The 23972-nt window shown below is 40.8% G+C and overlaps 1 protein-coding gene across 3 annotated transcripts; it reads right to left on the bottom strand.

The window, feature by feature from the left end:
* Window positions 1–1144: 1144 nt before the first annotated feature.
* Window positions 1145–21194, bottom strand: LOC135703747 (lipopolysaccharide-induced tumor necrosis factor-alpha factor homolog). Of its 3 annotated transcripts, none has more exons than XM_065225065.1 (4): window positions 21087–21194; window positions 20741–20836; window positions 17995–18121; window positions 1145–1583 (listed from the first exon to the last, which is right to left on the bottom strand). In XM_065225065.1, exons 2-4 carry the CDS (start codon window positions 20781–20783, stop codon window positions 1481–1483), a joined length of 273 nt encoding a protein of 90 aa, XP_065081137.1. In that variant the 5' UTR covers window positions 20784–20836; window positions 21087–21194; the 3' UTR covers window positions 1145–1480. The 3 variants fall into 3 exon arrangements, with proteins under 3 accessions (XP_065081137.1, XP_065081138.1, XP_065081136.1); XM_065225066.1 differs by having other exon boundaries at window positions 21051–21194; XM_065225064.1 differs by having other exon boundaries at window positions 20741–21194.
* Between the last annotated feature and the right edge of the window lie 2778 nt (window positions 21195–23972).

The raw sequence follows: 23972 nt of genomic DNA on the forward strand, positions 1-23972 counted from the left end.
TTCGGGAAGAGCATAATTTTCCCCTTCCTGTTAATTTTGTTCGTTCGTTGGTTCTTGCAATTTTTCGGAGCAATTAAAAAATCTAAGATTTTTCACTTCACTTTTTGCACGACACGTAACCATGTTGAAAAGTTATTTGTTTTTATAATAGAGCTAAAACACTATAGAGGAAGAATAGCGCTGGTGTTCCCTTTGTTCCGATGTTGAATAATACCGGGTACAGAACATTGAAACTGCATAGTTTTTTCTCGCTTTGACAGTTGTGTCCCTATTAGATGTAAGGAAAAGATGTATTGACAGCGACGGCAGCGCTATTCTTCCTCTATAGACATCTCCAAGCGCAATCTCACGAACACTAAAATCCAACATCCTTACATAAAAATAAAGAAACAAAAAGGTATCGCGATATCACAACTACTTAAAAAGGTAGCGCGCGGTCTCACGCACACTTTTGTGCATCTGGAGAACTCTATAGTTTATTAGCTCTATTGTTTTGACATTATTTAATTCTCATGAGCTTGTCAATTGTGAGTTGTGTCAGTTTTGAGATTTATTAACCATCGTACGCAATAACGCGTACGTAAGACAGAATTGATATGTTTTTACATTGTAACGTATTTTTCTACATTGTAACGTAACAACACCCACATATTTATTTGTTACAAGGAAAATGAAAATCCAACGTTTTCTTCAAAATGTTTCAAATTTTCTGAACTTAACAACTTTTAGCAAGAACAGGAAAATGAGGGAGCATTATTCTCACATCCCACTTATAAATGTTCAACAGAGATGATCAGTGAGTGAATGATTTTGCTACTCGCTCCTTGTCATTTAATCTAACTGTCATGGATGGCTTTGATGAAGACGGTCTAGTGAGCTAAAGGTTAAGGTTTTTCAAAAAGATGAAGATTTTTAAAAAGTATTTTGCTGCTTTTTTATCGAATCTGGTTGTGCCATCACCCTAGCCTATATTGGTGCAATAAATCTTACGAAAGAAAAACAAACGCGTTCACTGAAACCCAACGTCCATATATAAAAATGAAGACGAAGAAGAAAAAGAACCAAAATGGTATCGTGATATCACAACTACTGTAAACGGAAAACCGCAGTTTTTTTTTTTCTATTATTATTAAAGTCACTTTAATACTCTGGGGTCATTCGTGACTTGTCCGGGGGTGAGATTTGTACCCGTAACTTTGGCGTGAGAGGTATGGATGTTAACCACTACGCCGGGGTTACCCCCCCCCCCCCCCCCGGAATACCGCGGTCTAACGCACACTCTTGAGCATCTGGAGAACTCTATTGCAATTAGATTGGATTTAGCTGATCGATGTAAACTTACTTTTCAAATTTGCGTGATTTACTTTGGATGCGGGACTACACTTTTATTTTGGTGTGTTCTAAGCTGTTGCATTCGCGCTACTGAAATAATATTATGCTGTGCGGAGACCATGGTAAGGATCTAGAAAACAACCCCTTCTCAGTGCTGGTGGCTTCCGATGAAGGCATTACAGTTCGGGCAGTAGTGATCGGCGTTCTGGCACGAGTTGCAACAATATGGCACACAAACACATGGCAAGCAGCTGCAAAAGGAAAAGAAAGATGAAATAGCTTGTTTGGGATAAATTGATAACAAATAGTATTGTATTTTGCAAATTTTATCTGGACACCTCGATAGAGCGGAATCGCTAATAAAAGTGCGCTCTAACATTGTATCGCCTTGGGAGAGTTCGATTTAGCTCCCAGTCTCCTTCCCAGTGTGTGCAATAAGTCTTTGCGTCATGATAACAGTTAATACAAATGTCTACAGAAAGAATCTGGAGCCTTAATTATACTTTTAGGATGCCATCAGTGTTTATTTCCCTGTGATTTCAAGAAATTCCGATCGGTTCAATTTACTTTGATGCATTTTCGAAAAATTCAAATGTAGTTTTTTTCGACGCATCATTACAGATTGCAGGAAGCTTGCGTCATTCTGTGTAAATAGCAAAAAGAATAGAATGACGCGAGCTTTTTGTAAAATAAGTTGAACTTTGTATGAAAATGGCGACATGCAGAATGTGGCGTTTGTTGCCTCTGGCTGTGTGTAGTGATGTCCAATTACTACTCGATTAATTGAGCTAATCGATTATCTGTTAAAATAATGGAAGAGTTGAATTTATTTCAGTGTATATCAGGGTTCTGCATTTTCGAAACAAAGAAAAGAACTCTCCGCAGAAACGTTTAATTTCGAGGAGTATCATTTTCGTGTAAGTCATCGTGTTTTTTGTTATCGAGTCACGATGAACATTCCTCTTTTCAAACATGACTGGACTTTCAATTGTTTTGTTCGTCAAGTGCTTCAGTTCATTTCATTTGAAGCAAAGATTTGTTTCAATTGACGCAATGAATGACTCGAAAACTGCTGCCTCCGTTTTTTATTCACTTTTACTTCAATTCGGGGCTCCTTCGACTTGTAACGACCTGACGACGCAGGCATCAAAATATAGTATCCGGATAGTATCCGCATAATATCGGTTGCTGATAGGGATGTCATCCGGATTATATGTAGTAATAATATATTATTAAATATTAAACGAAAATTTAATTAACGAGGCCATTCTGGAGTCCAAGATGGAGCCATCGGGGTCAGAGAAAGTCTCAAATACCCTACAATATGGGTATTTTCGGAACGGGGACGACGCGAAGGTGCTGAAAATCATTTTGGAATTCAAGATGGTGGCCATTGGTTTTATGAAGTGTCAAAAACCCTAAGATATGGGTATTTTCGGAACGAATATGGTGGCCATCAGGATTCAGAAAGTGTCAACTATCCTACAATATAGGTATTTTCATCGTAGATGCCGTAAATCGATATTCGACGCCATTTTGGAATCCAAGATGGTTCCCATAAACTTTCATAAAACGTGTCAAATACCCTAATAGGGGAAATGGCTCTAATGTTAGCCTATGGATCTAAGATTGGGCCCATCGCTACAAATCTGCTATTTATCAATTGTATCTAGATGAACGCGTCATTAGGACATTTTTATTGGATATTTTTGGTTGCTATTGAAAATTTAGTCGATTGCTGAATTTATGTATGGGCCCAAATTAGGGACACATAGGCCGATATTACATACATTTCCCCAATATGGGTATTTTCGGAACGGTGACAACGCGTAGATGCCGAAAATCGATATTAGATACCACTTTGGAATCCAATATGGTGGCCATAAAGGTTCAGAGAGTGTCAAATACTCTACAATATGCATATTTATCGGAATGGGGACAACGAGTGAATGCCGAAAATCGATATTCGACGTTATTTTGGAATCTAATATGGCGGCCATCGGGTTTCACAAAATGTGTCAAATACCATAAGATGTGGGTATTTTTGGAACGAGGACGATGCGTAGATGCTGAAAATTTGTATTCGATGCCATCTGTAGGCTATTTGACACTTCTTCTGAAAACGGAAGCCACTATCTTGAATTTTAAGATGGTGTCGGATATCAATTTCTGACTTCTAGATGTCAGCCCGACTCCAAAAAAAAAAACCCACGTTGATCGGTATTTGACAGTATTTCACAGTTTTCTGAACCAAAACCGCCCTCTTGGATTTAAAGACGGCGTGACATCAATTTTCGGCCTCCACGTCTCATCCCTATTCTGAAAATAACCATATTTTAGGATATTTGACACTTTTCCGCAAATCGGAAGCCGCCGTCTTGGATTACAATATGGCGTCGAATATCGATTTCCGGCTTCTAGACGTCACCCTGATTATAAAAAAAAACCCTTTTGTATGGGTATTTGATATATTTTACAACTTATTCTCAATCCGGACGCGGCCATCATGGATTTCAAAATGGCGTCGGATATTGATTTCCAATCTCCAGGCGTCACCCGATTCCAAAAATACCCATATTGATGGGACGGCATCAGCATTTCCCATTTTTCTGAAATAGGAAGCCGTCATATTGATTTCTGGCCTCTAGATGCCATCCCGATTCCAAAAATACCTTTATTGATAAGTATATAATAGCATTTCCCACTTTTTCTTAAACTGGAAACCGCCATCTTGGATTTTAAAATGGCGTCGCATATCAATTTTTGATCTCTAGACGTCACCTTGATTAAAATAATACCCATATTGATGGATAAACAGTGCACCCGACAATGCTAAATTTGACATCCACGTGCACAGATCTATGCGCATACGCTTAAATGGATCGAGTGAACAAGCAAAAAAAAGTCATAAAAACTGCTGGAATTTGGATCGAACAGCTTCGCTTCAATGCAAAAGTAAGTTCAAGATAGAAGACATGAACACGAGTCAAGCCAAAACAAACAGCACGAAAACTGATCGAAAGTGGTTCTGTTGATATTGACGGGGATCTGCTCGAAGAGAAGAAGTGTGATGGTTGACAGCTTCATCGTCGCTTGACGATTTTCGATTGAAAGTGACTTTGTAGGGCCCTGGTGTATATAGACCACCAAGCCAACAGAGCATCGATTGAACTTTTACTCATCTAAACTTGAAGTTCAGAACGTCTATTCTCTAAAGTACACTCAAAAAATTCAGGGGAAACATCTCAGAAGGGTATAACTCGAAACGTAAACAATGACTTTGAACGTATATTACTCTTGAATGACCAATCATTTCTCTGTCAGATGATTTAGTTAGTTTGAGTCGGTATGTAGTCATTCGTAAGAAACCGACGATGCAACTCATTGTTTACGTTTCGAGGTAGACCCTTCTGACATGTTTCCCTTGAATTTATCACATATCTAATGGATGAAATCCATGTGAATTTCACATAATTTTCCTGTGATCACATAGCAGCAAATCCCACTACAAAATCACATGAATATTATGAGGCCAATGAAATTCATATGATAAATCGTATAAAATTTATGTGATGGCATAAATGTTACGTGAAAATCCATTAATTTTGATTATGGATGAAAATCATGTGCGTTTAAAATGGAAGTTATATGAAAATTATTTTTGGTGTAGTTCAGACAATAACAAAGCTACTCAAATATGGACCAACAGGTCTGTGTCATAAAAAAAGGAGAAAAACAAAGCTGAAAATCCGTTTGTCTGGCCCTTATCTCAACATGATACCACAGACAAACAGACATAACACATTGAATTAATGATGTCAAAAATCGATTACTTTGTTTTTTTATTATTGATAGCAATGGACATCGAATTAATCGATATGAAATAATCGACTAATCGAAATAATCGTTTAATTTTTATACCTTCTCATAACAAAGAAGAACAACGTCTTTAAAGAAGCGTTTAAACTAGCTGTAGATTATTCATCCTTGGATCATGTTTAAATTATTGTTTCGTGATTTAACAGTTCAATGAAATACACTTTTACTCTTTAACGCTTATCGACTACATCACATTTTTAGAAATATAGTGAGAGAAAAGACCACTTGCGTCTTTATGACGAATTGATTTTGACTTTGGACTGCAATTTCATGGGCTACAAAATGGTGAGGGACAATCTGGAAGGAGCGATATACCTAGTTCCGGTCCTCACAAGTTCCTACCTCACGCCTCCACGAGTCATATGATCACAAAAGCCTGCCAGCTGAAACATGGACACAGCTGGTTGGCGTAGCCTGGGCAATGTTGTCAATCCGGCAATAGCAGAGTGAGGAGGTGCGACGCGAACACTGGCGCGGTAACCATAGCACGGTGATAGAGGAAATACTTCGCCAACCCGAGCGTCTGTTCACCATGGAGGTGCGGCTCAAACAGCGTCTGACTGCACTCAAAAAATTCCACACGTTTGATCAAAGTGTTTAAACACTTGATTTTTTAAATGCAGAATCATATTTACTTTTAGTGTATTTCACCTTAGTTCCAATATACACCAATATACACGTTAATTTCTAGTGTTTCAAACTTTGAAAAGTTGAAAATTTTTTCACTATCTATTCAAGTGTATTTCACATTGAATCACACTACTGTTCAAAACAGATGGATTTAAAGTGTTTTGCATTTCAATACGATGTGAATGTCTTGCTCAGAAAGGTAAACATCGAAAACATGAGTTGTGACTTTATCCTATCAGCCCGCCTCATATATGAGGACAACCGTGGCACAGTGAGATCGAACGAAGACTCCGACAGCAGCACACCCCAACAGTCCATGATCGAATCGCAAATCAGACCCATTAAAAAGATATGTGAAAGCTCTGGCCTCTGAAATTTGTTTATATATTTGTCGATTCATTTTAGAGTCGGTAAAGTAGAATATGGTTGAATATTGAACTATGATGTGCAAAGCTATTGATATCACCATATGAAGCACATAGAAATCCTGGGACTGAGTGAAGCTCGTTGGCCAAACTTTGGAGAACACAAACTGCCGTCGGGACAGGTACTACTATACTCTGGTATTCGAGGTGAAAACGCTCCCCGCCATCGTGGAGTTGGTCTCCTACTTAGCGTCCAGGCAAGTGCTGCGCTCATCAAGTGGGAGCCTGTGAATGAGAGGATAATCGTTGCCAGATTTAGAACACGGGTTCGTAACCTTACCATAATCCAATGTTATGCGCCAACCGATGCTGCCGAGCTACAGGACAAGGAGAATTTTTACAGTCAACTGAATGCCGTCATGGATAAGGTTCCAAAGGGTGACATCAAGATCTACACTGGCGACTTCAATGCGAAGATCGGCTCCGACAACACGGACTATGAGCGTGTCATGGGACGCCATGGTCTCGGCGAAATGAGCGAGAACGGTGAGCTGTTTGCAGAATTTTGTGGCAATAACGACATGGTGATCGGGGGCTCGCTCTTCCCCCGTCGGCCAGTGCACAAAGTCACGTGGGTTTCCCGTGGTGGACATGCCGAAAATCAGATCGACCACATCTGCATCAGCCAAAAATGGAGACGGAGCCTTCTTGATGTCCGGAATAAACGCAGCGCCGACATCGCGTCTAACCATCACCTTCTAATCGGTGAAATCCGCCTACGCATGGCGCGGATCCAGCGACGGGAGAAGAGACTCGGGCGGTGGTTCAACACACGCTGACTTGAAGATCCAGCGGTAAAAAGGTCTTTTGTTGAAGAACTAATGACTCGATCTGCGGACGTTCCAGAAGGTGGCAGCGTAGAAGAACAATGGACGGCCATCAAGAATGCCTTTTTAGAAACAAGCGAGAACAACTTGGGTGAGCTGCGCACCCAGAGGAAAGAGTGGATCACAGATGAAACCTGGTGGAAGATTGAGGAGCGTAGAGAAGCAAAAGCCGCGATAGAGCGGGCGAGAGCCAGAGGAGCCAAGAACGAAGCCCGTCAACGGTACTCGGCTCTAGAGAAGGAAGTCAAGCGCTCTTGCAGACGGGACAAGCGAGCGTGGGCGAACTCCCTGGCCGACGAAGGGGGAAACCCACAAACACTGGCGATATACGCCTCCTCTACGATATCTCACGATGTCTGAGTGGAGCAAGGATGAACCCGAGGATGCCAGTGAAGGACACGACTGGACAATTGCTTACCGACCCCACTGACCACCTGAAACGCTGGTTTGAGCATCAGCCATCAACATCTCGGCATGATCCGCCTAGGGTGCGGCGCATCACTCGCGTCAATTCCGAGGCCCCATCACTGCAGGAGATTGAAGCAGCTATCCGAAGCATGAAATCCAACAAGGCTCCAGGGGTCGATCGCATATCAGCAGAGATGCTCAAAGCTGACCCCATGCTATCCGCACAAATGTTGCATCAACTATTCTGTAATATCTGGGACACCGTGACTTTTCCGGTCGACTGGATGCAGGGCATCTTAGTGAAGGTCCCACAGAAGGGAGATCTGACTGTGTGCGACAATTGGCGAGGCATCATGTTACTGTGTATTGTTCTCAAAGTTCTGTGCAAAGTTATCCTGAATCGGATACAGGAGAAGTTCGACGCGACTCTCCGACGGCAGCAGGCAGGATTCCGTGCCGGAAGATCTTGTGTGGACTATATTGTCACGCTCCGCATCATGATGGAGCAGGTCAATGAATTCCAAGAGTCCCTTTATTTGGTATTCATTGACTACGAAACAGCTTTCGACCGTCTCAATCACGAGAATCTGTGGGGCACCCTGAGATACAAGGGAGTCCCGGATAAAATCGTCAACCTCATCGAAGCCCAGAATGAGCCTTGTCCGACCCTATCCGGGTAGTCGCTGGTGTGAGACAAGGATGTATACTATCACCGCTACTGTTTCTCATCGTAATCGACGAGATCATGGTAGGTGCAATTGACCGTGTACCGAATCGTGGGCTGCTTTGGCAGCCTATCACCATGGAGCATCTCAACGACTTCGATTTGGCTGATGATGTTGCTCTACTAGCACAACGGCGCTCTGATATGCAGAGTAAGCTCAATGACCTAGCCGAACGCTCCTTTGCGGCGGGTCTCACCATCAACGTCAACAAGACCAAATCGTTGGATATCAACACGGGCAACCCTTCCAACTTTACGGTAGCGGGGCAAGCAGTGGAAAAGTTAATTAATTTAGCTTTATTTAGGAGGCTTTCAGCCTTAGGCTGGTTCGCCTCCACGCAGTGGAAAAGGTCGAAAGCTTCCAATATCTTGGCAGCCAAATAGCGTCGGACGGCGGGACCAAGAGCGACATAGGTGCACGAATCAAGAAGGGTAGGGCTGCCTTTGCGAGTTTACGAAACGTATGGAGATCCAACCAGATAAGTCAACGCACCAAAATCCGAATTTTCAACTCGAACGTGAAATCTGTGTTGTTATACGCCAGCGAGACGTGGTGTGTATCAGCGGAGAACACTCAAAAGCTGCAGGTCTTCATCAACCGATGCCTGCGATATGCAATTCGTGCATGGTGGCCTCACAACTGGATCTCGAATGCCGAGCTCCATCGTCGATGTCATCAGAAACTCGAGAGCGAAAGTGGAGGTGGGTCGGCCACACACTTCGACGGGGCGGAAACGAAATCTGCAAGCAAGCGCTGGATTGGAATCCAGCAGGACATCGCAGCAGAGGCTGACCCAGGGGCTCATGGTGGCGGAGCCTCAATAAGGAAATTAAGCAAGTCGATAGAAATCTGACCTGGGCCCAGGTCAAGGCAAAAGCGAGCAGCCGCCCAGGATGGAAGTCTTTCACGTTGGCCCTTTGCACCGCTGGTGGTGCACAGGACCCTTAAGTAAAAGTACAAACTGCAATTTCATTGCCTGAAGAAAAAAAAATTACTCGAACCAAACATCTTCTCCAACAGATTGTAGCAATATTATCATCACAGCAAAGTGGTTTCAGCAAAGTTGCTTGTAGAATATTGCTCTAGATTTTAACCCTCTGAAGCAATTCCCTACGAATTCACAAATCGGTTTATTTTGTGTTTTTTTTTATTTGGTTGAAAATTTGCGGAAACGTTCCTCATGACCGACCATTCCATTTTGCATCTTCAGATCATCATTTTGAATCCAGTCTTATTTTTGAAAATATCATGTGAATCGTGATAGAGAGGGTTGTTTGAGGACGGACCCCAAAATACCCTTTTTTTTACCAAAACACATATTTTCTTTCATTTTAGGTCTTATCTATGTTCGACAAAATTCTTTGTCAAACTAAAATACAAAATTTCTTGAACACACTATATCTGCATCATTTGAATACGATGAGTTATTGAGAAATTTTCTTTAACTTTTGTCATACTTTGGACTTGCGTATCATTCAATGATTCAGATAGGTGCAGACGAAGTCAAATGCATGGGGATTTGTGCTCAAAGCAATCACCCGTTGATAGGCTGTATGGAAATCATGTTAGCATGGTTATATTGTACACTGGAACCTCCATTTACGAACCAAAACGGGGGTGTTCGTAAATCGAATTAGTGCGTAAAAAAAAACCTCGTTATTTGGGATTTACTTCGTAAAAAGAAAACTCGTTATTTGGGATTTACTTCGTAAAAAGAGGTTTTTGAAAATATTGTCAAATACCCCACAATATGGGTATTTTTGGAATCGGAGTGACATGTAGGGACCGGAAATCGATGTCTGACGCCATTTTGAAATCCAAGATGGCGGCTTCCGGTTACAGAAAAAACATGGAAATTCTGCCAAATACCCCACAATATGAGTATTTTTTTAATCGGAGTGACGTGTAGGGACCGGAAATCGATGCCTGACGCCATTTTGAAATCCAAGATGGCGGCTTCCGCTAACAAAAAGACTTCAAAATTCTATCAAATACCCCACAATATGGATATTTTGGAATCGGAGTGACGTGCAGGGACCGAAAATCGATGTTTGACGCCATTTTTAAATCAAAGATGGCGGCTTCCTGTTACAGAAAAACTTGGAAATTCTGCCAAATACCCCACAATATGGGTATTTTTGGAATCGGAGTGACGTGTAGGGACCGGATATCGATGTCTGACGCCATTTTTAAATCCAAGATGGTGACTTCCGGTTACAGAAAAACTTGGAAATTCTGTCAAATAGCCCACAATATGGGTATTTTTGGAATCGAAGTGACGTGTAGGGACCGGAAATCGATGTGCGACGCAATTTTTTAATCCAAGATAGCGGCTTCCGGTTACAGGAAACAGAAAAATACCGTCAAATACACAACAAAATGGACATTTTTGGAATCGAAGTAACCTGTGAGAACCAAGAATCCATGTCTGACGCCATTAAGAAATCCAAGATGGTGACATCCGGTTACAGAAACACTGGGAAATAGTCAAATACCCCACAATATGGGTTTTTTTTGGATTCGGGGTGACTTATTAGGACTGAAAATCCATGTATGACGCCATTTTGAAATTCAATATGGTGACTTCCGGTTACACAAAAATCATGTTAAATAATCTACAATACGGGTATCTTAAGAATCGAGGTGACGTGGTGGTATTTGCCAATTTTCTGTAACCGGAAGCCGCCATCTTGGATTTCGAAATGACGTCAGACATAAATTTCCGGTTCTTGCACGTCACTCCAATTCCAAAAATACACATATTATGGGTTTTATTACAGACTTTCCAAGTTTTTCTGTAACTGGAAGCCACCATCTTTGATTTTAAAATGGCGTCAGACATCGATTTTCGGTCCCTACCGTCACTCCGATTCCAAAATTACCCATATTGTGGGCTATTTGACAGAATTTCGAAGTTTTTCTGTAACCGGAAGTCACCATCTTGGATTTAAAAATGGCGTCAGATATCGATTTCCGTTCCCTATACATCACTCCGATTCCAAAAATACCCATATTGTGGGATATTTTACAGAATTTCGAAGTTTTTCTGAAACCGGAAGTCGCCATCTTGGATTTCAAAATGGCGTCAGATATCGAATTCTGGTCCCTGCACATCACCCTGATTCTAAAAATACCCATATTGTGGGGTATTTGGCAGAATTGCCAAGTTTTTCTGTAACCGGAAGTCACCATCTTGGATTTAAAAATGGGGTCAGACATCGATTTTCGGTCCCTTCACGTCACTCCGATTCCAAAAATACTTATTTTGTGTTGTATATGGCAGAATGTCCAAGTTTTTCTGTAACCGGAAGCCGCCATCTTGGATTTCAAGATGACGTCAAACATTGATTTTCAGTTCCTACACGTCACCCTGATTCCAAATATACCCATATTGTGGGGTATTGAAAGTATCTTCCAGTTTTTCATGAACCGGATGCCGCCATCTTGGATTTCAAAATGGCGTCAGACATGGGTTTCCGGTTCCTACATCTCACTCCGATTCCAAAGATACCCATATTGTGGGATATTTCATAGTTTTTCCCAGATTCCCATAATCGCAAAAAAAAACTCGTTATTTGGAATTTACTTCGTAAAAAGAAAACTCGTTATTTGGGATTTACTTCGTAAAAAAAACCTCGTTATTTGGGATTTACTTCGTAAAACGAAACCTCGTTATTTGGGATTTACTTCGTAAAAAGAGGGACGTAAATTGAATACTGCTTAAAAAAAGACTTCGTAAACGGAGGTTTCAGTGTATTTTATACCGCGTAGTAAATTCATTTCCATAGTAACTGGCTTGTTTTGCATGGAAATTTGGACTTTTTCTTAGCTTCATGTCAGCTTATTTTTGTGTAAGGGGCACCACCGACCGTCGGGTTTGCACAGTTATATCATTAACTCCATCATAGTGGTATGTTCTGATATCAAGGGCTCGGCTGCCTTAGACTGCCGTTTTTTGCATACTGAGCAGAAAATCGTGGAATCAAACCCAGGCCCTATCATATTAAAGTCCCAACAAACAATTGAGAGCTCTTATAAAACACCTGAGTTGATCAAACGTTGAATAATAATCCAGAGTTGAACAAGAATGTAGTTGTATTGCCATTTGATTAAAAGTTTTAAAAGCTGTTGGAGCACTCTTAAATGATTGTTTACGTTCGGTTTAACTTTTTTTTTTTTCCTTTATTAACGAGACTTTCAGCCTTAGGCTGGTTCATCTCTAAACCTCCAGAGGGGAGGCTCTCAAAAAAGGTAGGGATGGATGTTCCAGATGGGAACTCCTGAAATCATATTTTTACAGAGTATTTTTAAACAGAGTTTTTTGTTTTGTTCCTGTCTCGTTTCAGTTAAGGGGTTTCTGATTCCGGTTGGTCCGTTTACGTTGCGTTAGGTCTGGCGTATAAAGGGTTTGTGTTCGTTCGGGTCGTGGTGATATTTTCGTTCCTTAGCTTTCCTTGTTCGTTACGGTTGGTCATGATAGGGATTTTAAGTGTTATATATGGTTGAAGAGTCCGGCTTCACGTAAAAAGGCGAGTAGGGCCGCTATTCTTGTTGGCTCATTACCTAGAGCATCGCGGATATTCTCAGGAATGTCGTAGCATGATCTAGCTCCTTCATACTTTGGACAATGACAAATGAAGTGTTCCACAGTTTGCGGCCTAAGGCATAGATCGCATATCCTTCTAAAAGGCCCATCTCCCTTGTAGTTGTGGGAGATGTTTGTATGGCCAGTTCGGAGACGGGATATCACGACCTGCTCTCGGTGCAGTGATGGATCGTCCCATCTAGTAATATTCTCTTTTAATTTTCTAATAGCTGAGCTGGTGTTCTAGCTGCTATCCAGTCGCGGCTCCAGGAATCCTCGATAATTTTGGTTACCCATTTTTTTAGATCTGGTCCTGGTACCTCTCGCGTATATTTGGCCATGTGCCGACCAGAGGCTGCTAGATGGTCCGCCTCTACATTCCCCCGAACACCACAGTGCCCTGGGATCCAAACGAATGTTGTGTTATTTGGTGCATGTTCCTGGATCGCCTGGATCCAGGGGTGTCTACTCGTTTCGGACTCAAGGGCAGCAACCACACTGGTGGAGTCGGTGAAGATGGCTATCGGTCGTTCATCGGAGGTGGTGGCAGCGATGAAAGCCGCGGCGGCTTCGGCGGAGAATATCGAACACTGGTCTGGCAGTCGATGACATTCGCTGAGATTGGGACCACAGATCCCGATCCCCACCTTCCCCTGAGCGACCGAGCCATCGGTGTATCTGATTGAGTATCCTTCGTATTTTCGTTTTTGAAGGTCTAGGACCGTTTGTGCCACTGCTAAAGGGTTGGAACCTGCTTTAAACTTATTTTTGATTGTAGGGTCGGTTCGAATTTTTGGCAGGCTCCAACCCCTGGCTCCACACCAGTGGACCCTGGACACCGGTGGGAGTACTTGGTTGGATGATTCTCTGAGGAGTTGGTTAGCCTCAACGAGGAGGAAACCTTCCTTCCTGCTACCGGACGTGTTTTCACAGTGGCTGATGGCTCGATGGCAGATTGTTTTGGTTATGTACCTGTTGAAGGGGAGCACTCCGCCCTCGATACAGGCAGCTATTCCAGGAGTACCTGGGAGGAGGCCCGATGATAATCGTAAGGCTTGCTGGTAGACGGGTGCAAGTTTTTCCACCAGCAGAGGCATTGCGAGGTAGGTTGCTTCAATCCCGTATGTTAGGCGTGAGTTTATGATAGCTTTTGCAACGTTCAGACGAGTCTGCCGGTCGGCATTTGGGTGGCGCCCAGCCAGAGTTTTCAGCAGGTTGATTCGCTGTTTACAACTGCTTTTAACCTCGTTGAAGTGCGGGCCGAATGTGAGGTGACGGTCGAAGCAGACTCCGAGGATTCGAATGGTTTTATGGAATGGGACCGGTTTCCCGTTGATGAGGATCTTGGTGCTCAAGACCTTGTGATTGGTCTAGCATACGTGTGTATACCCGCTTTTGCTTGCGGAGAGCTGAAATCCAGCTGACGAAGCCCAGGTTGATACGTAGGCGGTGGCTTGTATAAGTTTTCTTCGTAATGCTCTGACTGTTGCTCGGACCACCATGAGAACGATATCATCATGCAACCGCGAGAAGACACCGTTCATCCTTATGAGAAATAGTGTAACCGCAATCACCGATGCCTGGGGTACCCCGGTTTCCTCGTTGAAGGTCTTGGAGTGGCAATTTCCAAGGGTAACTTGGAAGGTACGGTGTGACAGAAAGTTTCGTATAAATTTCAGAATATGGCCCTTAAGTCCCCATTTCTTGAGCTGTTTTAACACCCCCGGCATCCAAGCACGGTTGTATGCCTTAGATATATCCAGGGTGGCCAGTTCGACGTGGTGATTTTTGGCGAATGCATCCTGAAGTGCTTCACTTAGGGTTCCAAAGTAGGTGTTGGTCCCATGTCCCGGTCTGAAGGCATGTTGTCGGCGATCGAGTAACCTTCCAGTTTCCAGAAAATCCATGTGCCTTCGGTTCACCATCCTCTCCATCAGTTTAGATGCGCAACAGGTCAGCGAGATTGGTCGAAATTTATCGACTCCGTGTCCTGAGGTGTTCGGTTTTGGGATCGGAATGGTAAGGCTGTGCCTCCATTTTTCCGGAAAAGAGTCCTGCAGCCATTCTTGATTGAGCAGTTCCAGGAATTTTACCTGCTCGGCCATGGGAAGGTTTCGAATAAGAGGGTATCCAACTTCGTCAGGTCCAGTGGACCCTCCTCTGGCCTTCGATAAGGCAAGAGAGAACTCGCGCATACTAAATGGCTGGTTGATTGCTGAGTCGTCTTCTTCTGGTATATGCATGTTAACAATTGAGTCAATGGACGGGTTGTTGATCTGGTGGAAATTCTCATCATAACCTTCAATTGATGATAGGGCGGCAAAGTGATTGCCTAATACGTCAACGATTTTATCTGGATCTCGTGTGGTTGTCCCTTCGTGTTCGATGATTATGCCCCGTGCCTTCCTCTTTCCGCTGAGGGCATTCACCTTACCCCACAGGTCGACGGTCGTTTGGCTAGGGTTTATTTCGTCGAGAAAGTCTTCCCAGCTGTTTTTTTGCTTCCCTGATGGTGTCTCTACATTCGTTTCTCTTTGCTCTGTAGTGCTTCAGAGCGGTCTCCTTATCTGGGTGGTCGGCAGGTAAGCGCTTGGCAGCCCGGAGGGCTTTCCTTCTGGCTTTTATAACGGCTTTGGTGGTGGGTGACCACCAATGGAGGGCTTTCCTACCTGGTGTAGGGCTAGATCTAGGGATGACTCCGGTAGCTGCTTCGTATATTGTTTCGGTGAGCTCAGCGATGCTACTGGGGCTCGTTCTCCGGCAGGTTTCCTTGATGGCTTCCTTATATTTAGCCCAGTCAGCCTGATGGTAGAGCCATCGTGGTCTCCGAGATATCTCGGGAGGTCTTTCGTTTAGCTGGATCCCTATTGGGTGGTGATCGCTGCCCATTGGGTCATCACTGGCGAACCAAAGGATTCTATTGACAATACTGTCGCTGGCGAAGGATATATCAACGGTCGATTCCCTCCGACCACTGGTGTAGGTGGTGGATCCATCGTTTAGAAGGACAAGGTTCCTGGATTCAGCAAGGTCCATTATCTCAATTCCTCTTCGGTTCGACTGGTGCCTACCCCATGCTTGGTGATGACCGTTGACATCTCCGAGTAGAAGGGTAGGTTCCTCGAGGGTCTCCAGGAAGCTTTCAAGGCGGTTTCGGAGGTCAGCTATCTTTTGGCATGGCAAAATAATTTAGATACAAATCCCTGCTGCCGAATTGTATTTTGTTTTCTCCGCCCATCTCTCCCTCTGAGTATTTCTAGTTAAAAGCTTCAAAAACTGCTTGGAGCACTCTTAAATGATTGTTTACGTTCGGTTTAACTATATGCTTTATAAGACCTACGATAACTTTTATAGCACCTTAGTTAAACTGATTCACAGCTATACAGAACGTGGAATAAAAACGCATCAAAATAAACCATTTGGAGCTCTTATAAAACACCTGAGTTGATCAAACGTTGAATAATAGCTTCCAGAGTTGTACAAGAATGTAGTTGTATTGCCATTTGGTTAAAAGCTTCAAAAGCTGCTTGGAGCACTCTTAAATGATTGTTTACGTTCGACCAACCACCAACCACAATTTTGTTGCTAAAAATAGCACAAGTGATAGGCACGTTTATATGACCATAAGGCAATGATTATTCGACTGCAAGAGAAGTCACTCAAGATGAGCTTTATATACTTCACTCATATGATCAAAATATGTATTCAAGAATAGAGCAGATGGAAACAGAAGCGGCTGGCAATCCGGGATCGTGAGTTCGAATCTTGCTTCGAGAAACCCTCGGTGGAGTAGAGCTAAATTATATATAGGTGTTATTTAATAAATGCAAACATTAATTTAAGACATATATCATATAATCAACGATAGCATTTCTAGATAAATTCTCTCAATTAATGATTAGAGAGATTAATTAAAAGAACATCAATCAAAGATTAAACAGATGTTTGTTACTACTTCCTCCATGATCACAGAATGTGAATTATAGCATAATTACATATTTTTTCAATGTGCACAAATAAATTAAATTAATAAAAACTGTACAAGCAGTTATTTTGGCGTACCACGACAATTGTTAAACTAATTTTAATCTGTGAATATTGTGAGTACTTACACAACGGTTATTAAGGAGTCATTAAAAAGTGCTATAAACGCTTTTCACCGCTTGCTGTATAGTGATTATTTAGGAGTCATAAAAGAGTGTATCAAACGCCTCTCAGGTTCAATCTCTAATACATTTCGAAGCAGCTGTTAGGAGGTGTCTACAAACGTTGTATTAGAGCTTTTACCAAAACAATAAAGCTTGAGTTTAAATATGTATCTATAAACGTTGTATAAAAGTTGCATCTATCCGGTTGTTAAGGAGTCATTGAAAAGTGCTATAAACGCTTTTCACCGCTTGCTGTACAATGATTATTTAGGAGTCATAAAAGAGTGCAACAAACGCCTCTCAGGTTTACTCTCTACAAAATTTCAAAGCAGCTGTCAAGAAGTGTCTACAAACGTTGTATAAGAGCTTTCACCAAAATAATAAAGCTTGAGTTTAAATATGTATCTATAAACGTTGTATAAAAGTTGCTTCTACTCCTATACCGCGTATACATATAATGCTGTAGTTGAACAGGTTCTCCAAACCAGTGTAAACAAGAGTTTTACAGAAGTTGTGATAAACAAATTGTACAGTTATTATTCACCATGCAGTTGAATAAAATCACAATGGAAGCGTTTCTCCAACAAGAAATTGATTTTGGGTAAACGTTTTACTGAATACGTTAGACAACACCTTTGTGTTGCAGTTGTATAGGTTCTCCAAACCAGTGTAAACAAGGGTTTTATAAAAGTTGTGGTGAACCCATTGTGCAATTATTATTCAACATGCAGCTGAACAAAATCAAAACGAAAGCGTTTCTTCAACTGGAAATTGTTACTTGGGGTATTTCCCAATCGTGTTTTGTTAAGAATTATCGTCGGTGCCAGGTTTGAACAGCTACAACAACTCGATCATAAACGGTGTGATGTGATATGAGGGGCTCGGTGGCCTTAGAGTGACCATTTTTGCTTACTGAGCAGAAAATCATGAGTTTAATCTCATGCTCATCTATTTAACGTAAAAGCGCACTTTTATTAGCGTTTCCGCAGTTTTCGTCGCACTTATAATGTGTGCAATGGACCATATGAGACTTACCAGAACATGCACAACAACAGTGCCATGATGTGAGTTTTAGTGTTGGAATTGTGTTCAACTCGAGTGTTGACTTGCACTCGGCACGAGGGACAGATCAGGGTTGAAGATTCCGGACCTACAGCTGGTGCTGCAAAGATGAATATGAAGTTGTGAATTAATCATTTTGACAAGCTTATGCATTCATGTTCCATCAGATGTCACTGCTGTTGTTTGCGGAGACATCTTTCGGAAACTACGCAAAATATGTTTTCCCGTAATTGTTCACAGAGGATCCTGCAGTGCAAAACATGTCTGGTACCTCTATATGTGCATTTAGATTGATATTCGAAGACCCTCCGCACACAAAATAGCTCACCCCTCACAAAATTTCCCGCCGATTGTTATGAATGGGGCGTGGCAGAAAGTATCTTTTGTGCAGAATATGTAAAAAAGGAGGGACTTCGAATGTTAATCTAAATGCATATATAGAGCAGAGGTACCAGACATGTTTTGTAGTGTCAGATACTCTATTTTGTAATCTGTGAAAGGGAAATCACAAATCGAGTGTGATCAAAATACATGGCATGTTGAGAGATTAAACTCGTGAGAGAGAATTTTCTCTCTCAATTTATAATTTTTTTTTTGACTCTTTGGGGATTAGTTGTAAAGCAGATAAAACTGTATGGGGAAAAATCATTTTTATTTAATTGTAGCTTGTTTAATAATAATTTCCAGGAAAAAAAAACTAAACGACAAAGTCCCTGACTTATTTATTTAGGTTGCCGTTCACTCTTTTTGACCTGAATATGCACCGAAATCGAATTAGTCTCACATCTCTCAAATTCTATATGGGGATTTTTATCACTTCCTACCAGCGGATCAGCGCCATCTCTGTGGTAAATAGCCAGAAGCAGGGATGGAAACTCATTTACATTCATTTACATTCATTTGCCTCTAACTTTTTTCATTAACAGAATACCGTTAAATGATGTATGAAGCTTTTGTAGAATTTGATATTAACTAAAACTTTTGTTAATAGGGTAAAAGTTTTCTTCAGCAATACCTTAACCTGTTATCGTCAGGGGGTAAACAACGTCCTTGAGAGCTCAATTTTGGCATGTGGATACATTGTGTTTCAGAGCAACTATTGGCCAAATTTGAGTGCTCTAGGACTTTGTTTACCCCCTGACGATAATAGGTTAAGGTATTACCGAAGCCAACTTTTCCCCTAAATAAAATATTGTTTTCAGTGAATGCAACTTACATTCACTGAAAAATAATGGTGGGTTATAATCGCTCTGATTCATCATGCATAAGAGATACAGATTAGAAATGTTTGCAAAAAATGTAGGTAACATAAAAACCTACAAAAACTTAAAACACTTTTTTACAGATGAAAAAAGTTAGAGGCAAATGAATGTAAATGAATGCACGAAATGAATGAAAATGATTTTCCATCCCTGGCCGGACGATATGATTAATTCATATTTGTTTTTAAGCCAGTCGAATGTTGTGATTTTCCTTTAATAAGTTTATTCGACTGATTCATTCTAGTCCAATGAAGGGCATAAAAAAGTCTCAAATCCCCAGGAAATGATAAAGCAACACACTTCAAATTCATATCGATAGTAAAAAAGCATTTCAAGTTGAAAACAAACATATTTGAAGTGAGCTAAACGCTGGAATGATTGAAAATATTATTTTATCTCACTGGGTACACTATGCAATTTACTCGAATGGCTCTTATCTGATAGATATAGTCTGCCGGTCAGCGAAAGTAAATAGCGCCAATGTATGCCACTATCCATTTCCATCGATGCACGATGTTATTGTGCAATCACGTTCGACACGGAAATACATGATTCTATAATTTATATAAAAACTATTCTTTATATAAAACAACAATCAAAATGTTACTGCCAATGAAGGCCGGAACAAATCATAATTTTTACTCTTTTCAACCCCTTCAATAGTTTCTGAAAATCATGAGAGTAGAAATAAAAAAAACATGTGTCTGATTGGAGGAAATTTTGTGTTCTTTCAAAAATTGTTACACGTTTGATCGTTTACTCATAATCTGTATTTTGCTTTATGGTTATTTATGTTATTAAATAATATTTTATAATTAGGAACAAATTTTAAAGAATATTTATGATTTTTCCGTTTGGCTACTATGTCACACTGCAAAATACAGTGTTGCCCACAATACAGCTGCTTAATCATGCCATAAGATTATCAATCTTTTAATCAATTAATAAATATTTAGTTTAACACTGGGCTGAAAAACGATTTTCTGCAAAGTTGTAGCTGAGAAAGTTTCCCATAATAATAGTGATAGAACTTGTTAACAGTGCAATATGGAAAAATGCTAGAAGACAGTGAACAAAAAGTTTGGGTTTCCCATAGTTATTTCCATATAAACTTCAAATGGTGTGTGCCAAGTCAGTTTCTTACCAAATGAGTTCAAATTTTGGGAGGCTAAACAGGACCCAATTTGGAACCGTTTGAGTACTATGGAGCGAACATTTCAAATTTTGCATCAGTCTACCGGGCATGTTGAAATGCGGGGTAAGTTGAAACGGAAGGCGTAACTATTACTAAATTTCTATCAGATATGACGTGATGTGACAATTATCCAAAGTTTTATGAAAATCGGAGAAGGGTGAGTTTTTCCGATTCGTAATTTGGCGTGGATCTGCTCCCTTAAACTTGTTTCAATGGTTTCAATGCACTATGAACACTGAGACGTTTCAGAATATTAACTTACCTCCAGCGATGACCATAGTAGGCTGTTGCATTTTGTCGTTCATCGATTGGACTAAAATAACTGTCCTTAGTTTCACTAGAACTTTCTAATTAAAATCTAGTCGCACAAGAAAACAAATCAAAACTTATAGCGAATTCGTTTATTATTGGGGCTGGAACCACTTCCAACCCAGTGCGAAACTGAACTTTTGGTCAGTGCGAACCTCAACCTGAGGTTTGATCAAACTGACGTTTGTAAGAAATCAAGCAGCTTCAAACTGGATACCCGATCCAGATTGGAACTGAATAATAAACGAATTCTCTATAAGCACGGTATGTTGGTAAAATGTAATTCGATGTCACCGCACAATTCAAAGCCAACGCCTGATGTATTTCTACTGATTGCAATTTGACGACAGTGTAGCGCGAATTGCGTGCACTCTAAACTACAGTTGCCTTGGATGTGAAGCCCTTCGCAGTTTGCCGGTTACTACTGCATGCACTATGATTGTGGATTCTCTGGAGTGCACTGAGACAAATAGAGGCTCGACTTATGAACAACAGATATAAATTTCATAAGCGTGACTTATGAATGATTTTCGGGTAACATGAGGTAGCTCCTATACGCCTTTAACAATTTCATTTTCCAAAGTGTTGAAAGACGAGTGGTCAACACACGGGCCCCCTAACCTCAACGTCCATTTTCCAGTTCCAGTGTGCTCCGATTTATTATTATTTTTTGTTAACATTATGTTTCATAAGGCAAATCAATGAAATTCGCACTTATTTCTTATGGTTAAAATTCATAAGTGTTTGTTATGGAATTCTTACGTTCTTTTGCCTGCGTGTATAATGAGTCACGCCAAAAATGAAGCTAATTCTACTAGTAATCCTATAGGGGAAATGGCTCTTATGTTGGCCTATGGATCTAAGATTGGGCCCATCGCTAAAAATCTGCTATTAATCAATTGTATCTAGATGAAAGCTTAATTGTGACGGTACTTATGGATATTTTTGGTCGCTATTGAAAATTTAGCCCATTGCTGAATTTATGAATGCACCCAAATTAAGGACATTTAGGCCGACATTACATCCATTTCCCCTATATAGAGATTCGCGGAAGCGGCTATCTTGAGTCAATCGAGCAGCGAGAACTTTTAAAATGTTAGTTCCAAACGAGCAATCTGATTAAAAAATATAAAGAGGATTTATTATTGAGCTGAAAAGTATTGTAATCGGGTAAATTAAAACTTTTAAAAATAAATAAATTATGATAACTTGGCGCTGTAAAGTTTATTCGATTGAACCTGTACAAATAAAGTAATCAATAAAAATCAGTAAAATACATCTTCCGAGCACTGCTTGCTTGTATCATAAGGAATAAGTGCACCGGAGACCGGAGACGATTAGAAGAAAACTCGCACTTTTATCACCCTTTCTAATAAAGTTGTGTTTAGACAGGGCAAGTCAATTGATCAAGTCAGTTGAATTCAACTGACTTGAATGCAAACTGTACGTGTAAACCATGCCATTCAACTGACTTGATCAACTCACTTGAATTGGGTTCTTTAAGGGTAAATGCATATTCAAAATCTGCATTAAAAATGGAACCCAAACCCAAAATTTCATCAATTCTGTTACACTGGAACTTTTTTAAATAAGTATGATTACATTTGCAAAAATCACCTTATTAGCGTCCCTCGGTGTCACTTTGTATGGGAGCGAGCTGTCAGTTTGTCAGTTTAGTGTCAAACAGTAAAGTTATTATTTTGCTTTAAATCTTGATTTCAAAATCGAGATGAAAGTGTGTGGGTTCGAAAAAAATATCGCTGTGCTCAGAAAACGAAGCTCTTTAAGATTTGTTGTTGTTGTTGTTCTTTATTATTGACATTTTACATCCTGCGGATGCATTCATGTCAGTTGAATTGGTTTTTGTGTAAACATTGTGTGGGTGTGTTCAGAGTGATGTGAGGGTGAGTGTTAGTGTTTACGATACAATTCAAAATTCACTTAGCTTTCTTATCGTTTGCTCGTTTCCTGGTTCATCGTCTGCATGCATCTCATGGTTTACATTTCTTCTCCATAAATTTCTTATATATATATATTCACCATCTTCATTCTTCATGATCTTCCATATATATTTTCCACATTATTTTTCGATTTCTCTGTTCCTTCCTTGCGCTTCATTTTTATCTTCATTCTTCTGCATCTTCATACTCATTCATTTCTTCTGTAGTACTTTCGTTTTCTGCTTCATCTTCATCCTTTTTCACTCCACCTTCTTCGATTTTCATTCAGCATCTTCTTCATGAACTCATTTGCTTCCAACATTTATCGGTAACATTCTTCCGCTGCATCTTCTTCCATTTCTTGTCCGACATCTTCTTCCATTCAGACTTCGTTTTTCTTCTGCATCGCTTGCTTGTTCTTCATCCTCCGCTACGTTTTCTTCCTATATCCTGCACTTTCCTTTCTATTCTATCTTCGCCCTTCAAAGCTTCCGATAAAGTTTGGTTTCATGCAGAAACTTCAGCAACCGCTTGTCAGAATCATCGTCGTTGCGTAACGCCGTAAAAAGGCTTGTGGAATCGATTCCGTATTTCGTCGTGGCCGCTTCAAATTTTCTGCAGTGCAGAATAATGTGACGAACGTCAACAACGGTCTCACAGCATTCACATGCTGGCGGAGCTGTCTTCAGCAGAAATTCATGCGTAACCCTAGTATGACATATGCGCAGACGAGTGAGTACGCGTTGATCGGCAGAGCTGTACTGATCGATCCACTTCTTCGTTTCCCTTTTGACTTCCTTCAGCTTCACATCTGGCAATTGTGCCCAACGTGCTTCCCATAGCTGACGAAAGACTTGGTTCATGTTCTTGATGGAATCAATCCTTGGTACGGCGATGTTGATTGGTGGACTGTTTCGTGCTTCGCTGGCTAGACGGTCTGCTTCTTCGTTACCGCGAATTCTGGCATGACTAGGGATGATATATAAAAACCGATATATTTTTCAATATTAAACAACAACAACAACAACAACAACAACAACAACAACAACAACAACAACAACAACAACAACAACAACAACAACAACAACAACAACAACAACAACAACAACAACAACAACAACAACAACAACAACAACAACAACAACAACAACAACAACAACAACAACAACAACAACAACAACAACAACAACAACAACAACAACAACAACAACAACAACAACAACAACAACAACAACAACAACAACA

Source organism: Ochlerotatus camptorhynchus, unplaced genomic scaffold, assembly GCF_037179485.1.
Source record: "Ochlerotatus camptorhynchus isolate MF236.1 unplaced genomic scaffold, CSIRO-AGI_Acam_v1.1 ptg000220l, whole genome shotgun sequence".
Taxonomy (NCBI): domain Eukaryota; kingdom Metazoa; phylum Arthropoda; class Insecta; order Diptera; family Culicidae; genus Ochlerotatus; species Ochlerotatus camptorhynchus.

What these genes read in the sequence shown, in the direction of transcription:
- LOC135703747 (XM_065225065.1), bottom strand. Translation starts at nt 20,783, where the DNA reads ATGAACGACAAAATGCAACAGCCTACTATGGTCATCGCTGGAG. An exon ending in TACTATGGTCATCGCTGGAG is followed by an intron (nt 18,122 to 20,740) that starts GTAAGTTAATAT and finishes TCATCTTTGCAG; the next exon opens with CACCAGCTGTAGGTCCGGAA. An exon ending in CTGTTGTTGTGCATGTTCTG is followed by an intron (nt 1,584 to 17,994) that starts GTAAGTCTCATA and finishes TTCCTTTTGCAG; the next exon opens with CTGCTTGCCATGTGTTTGTG.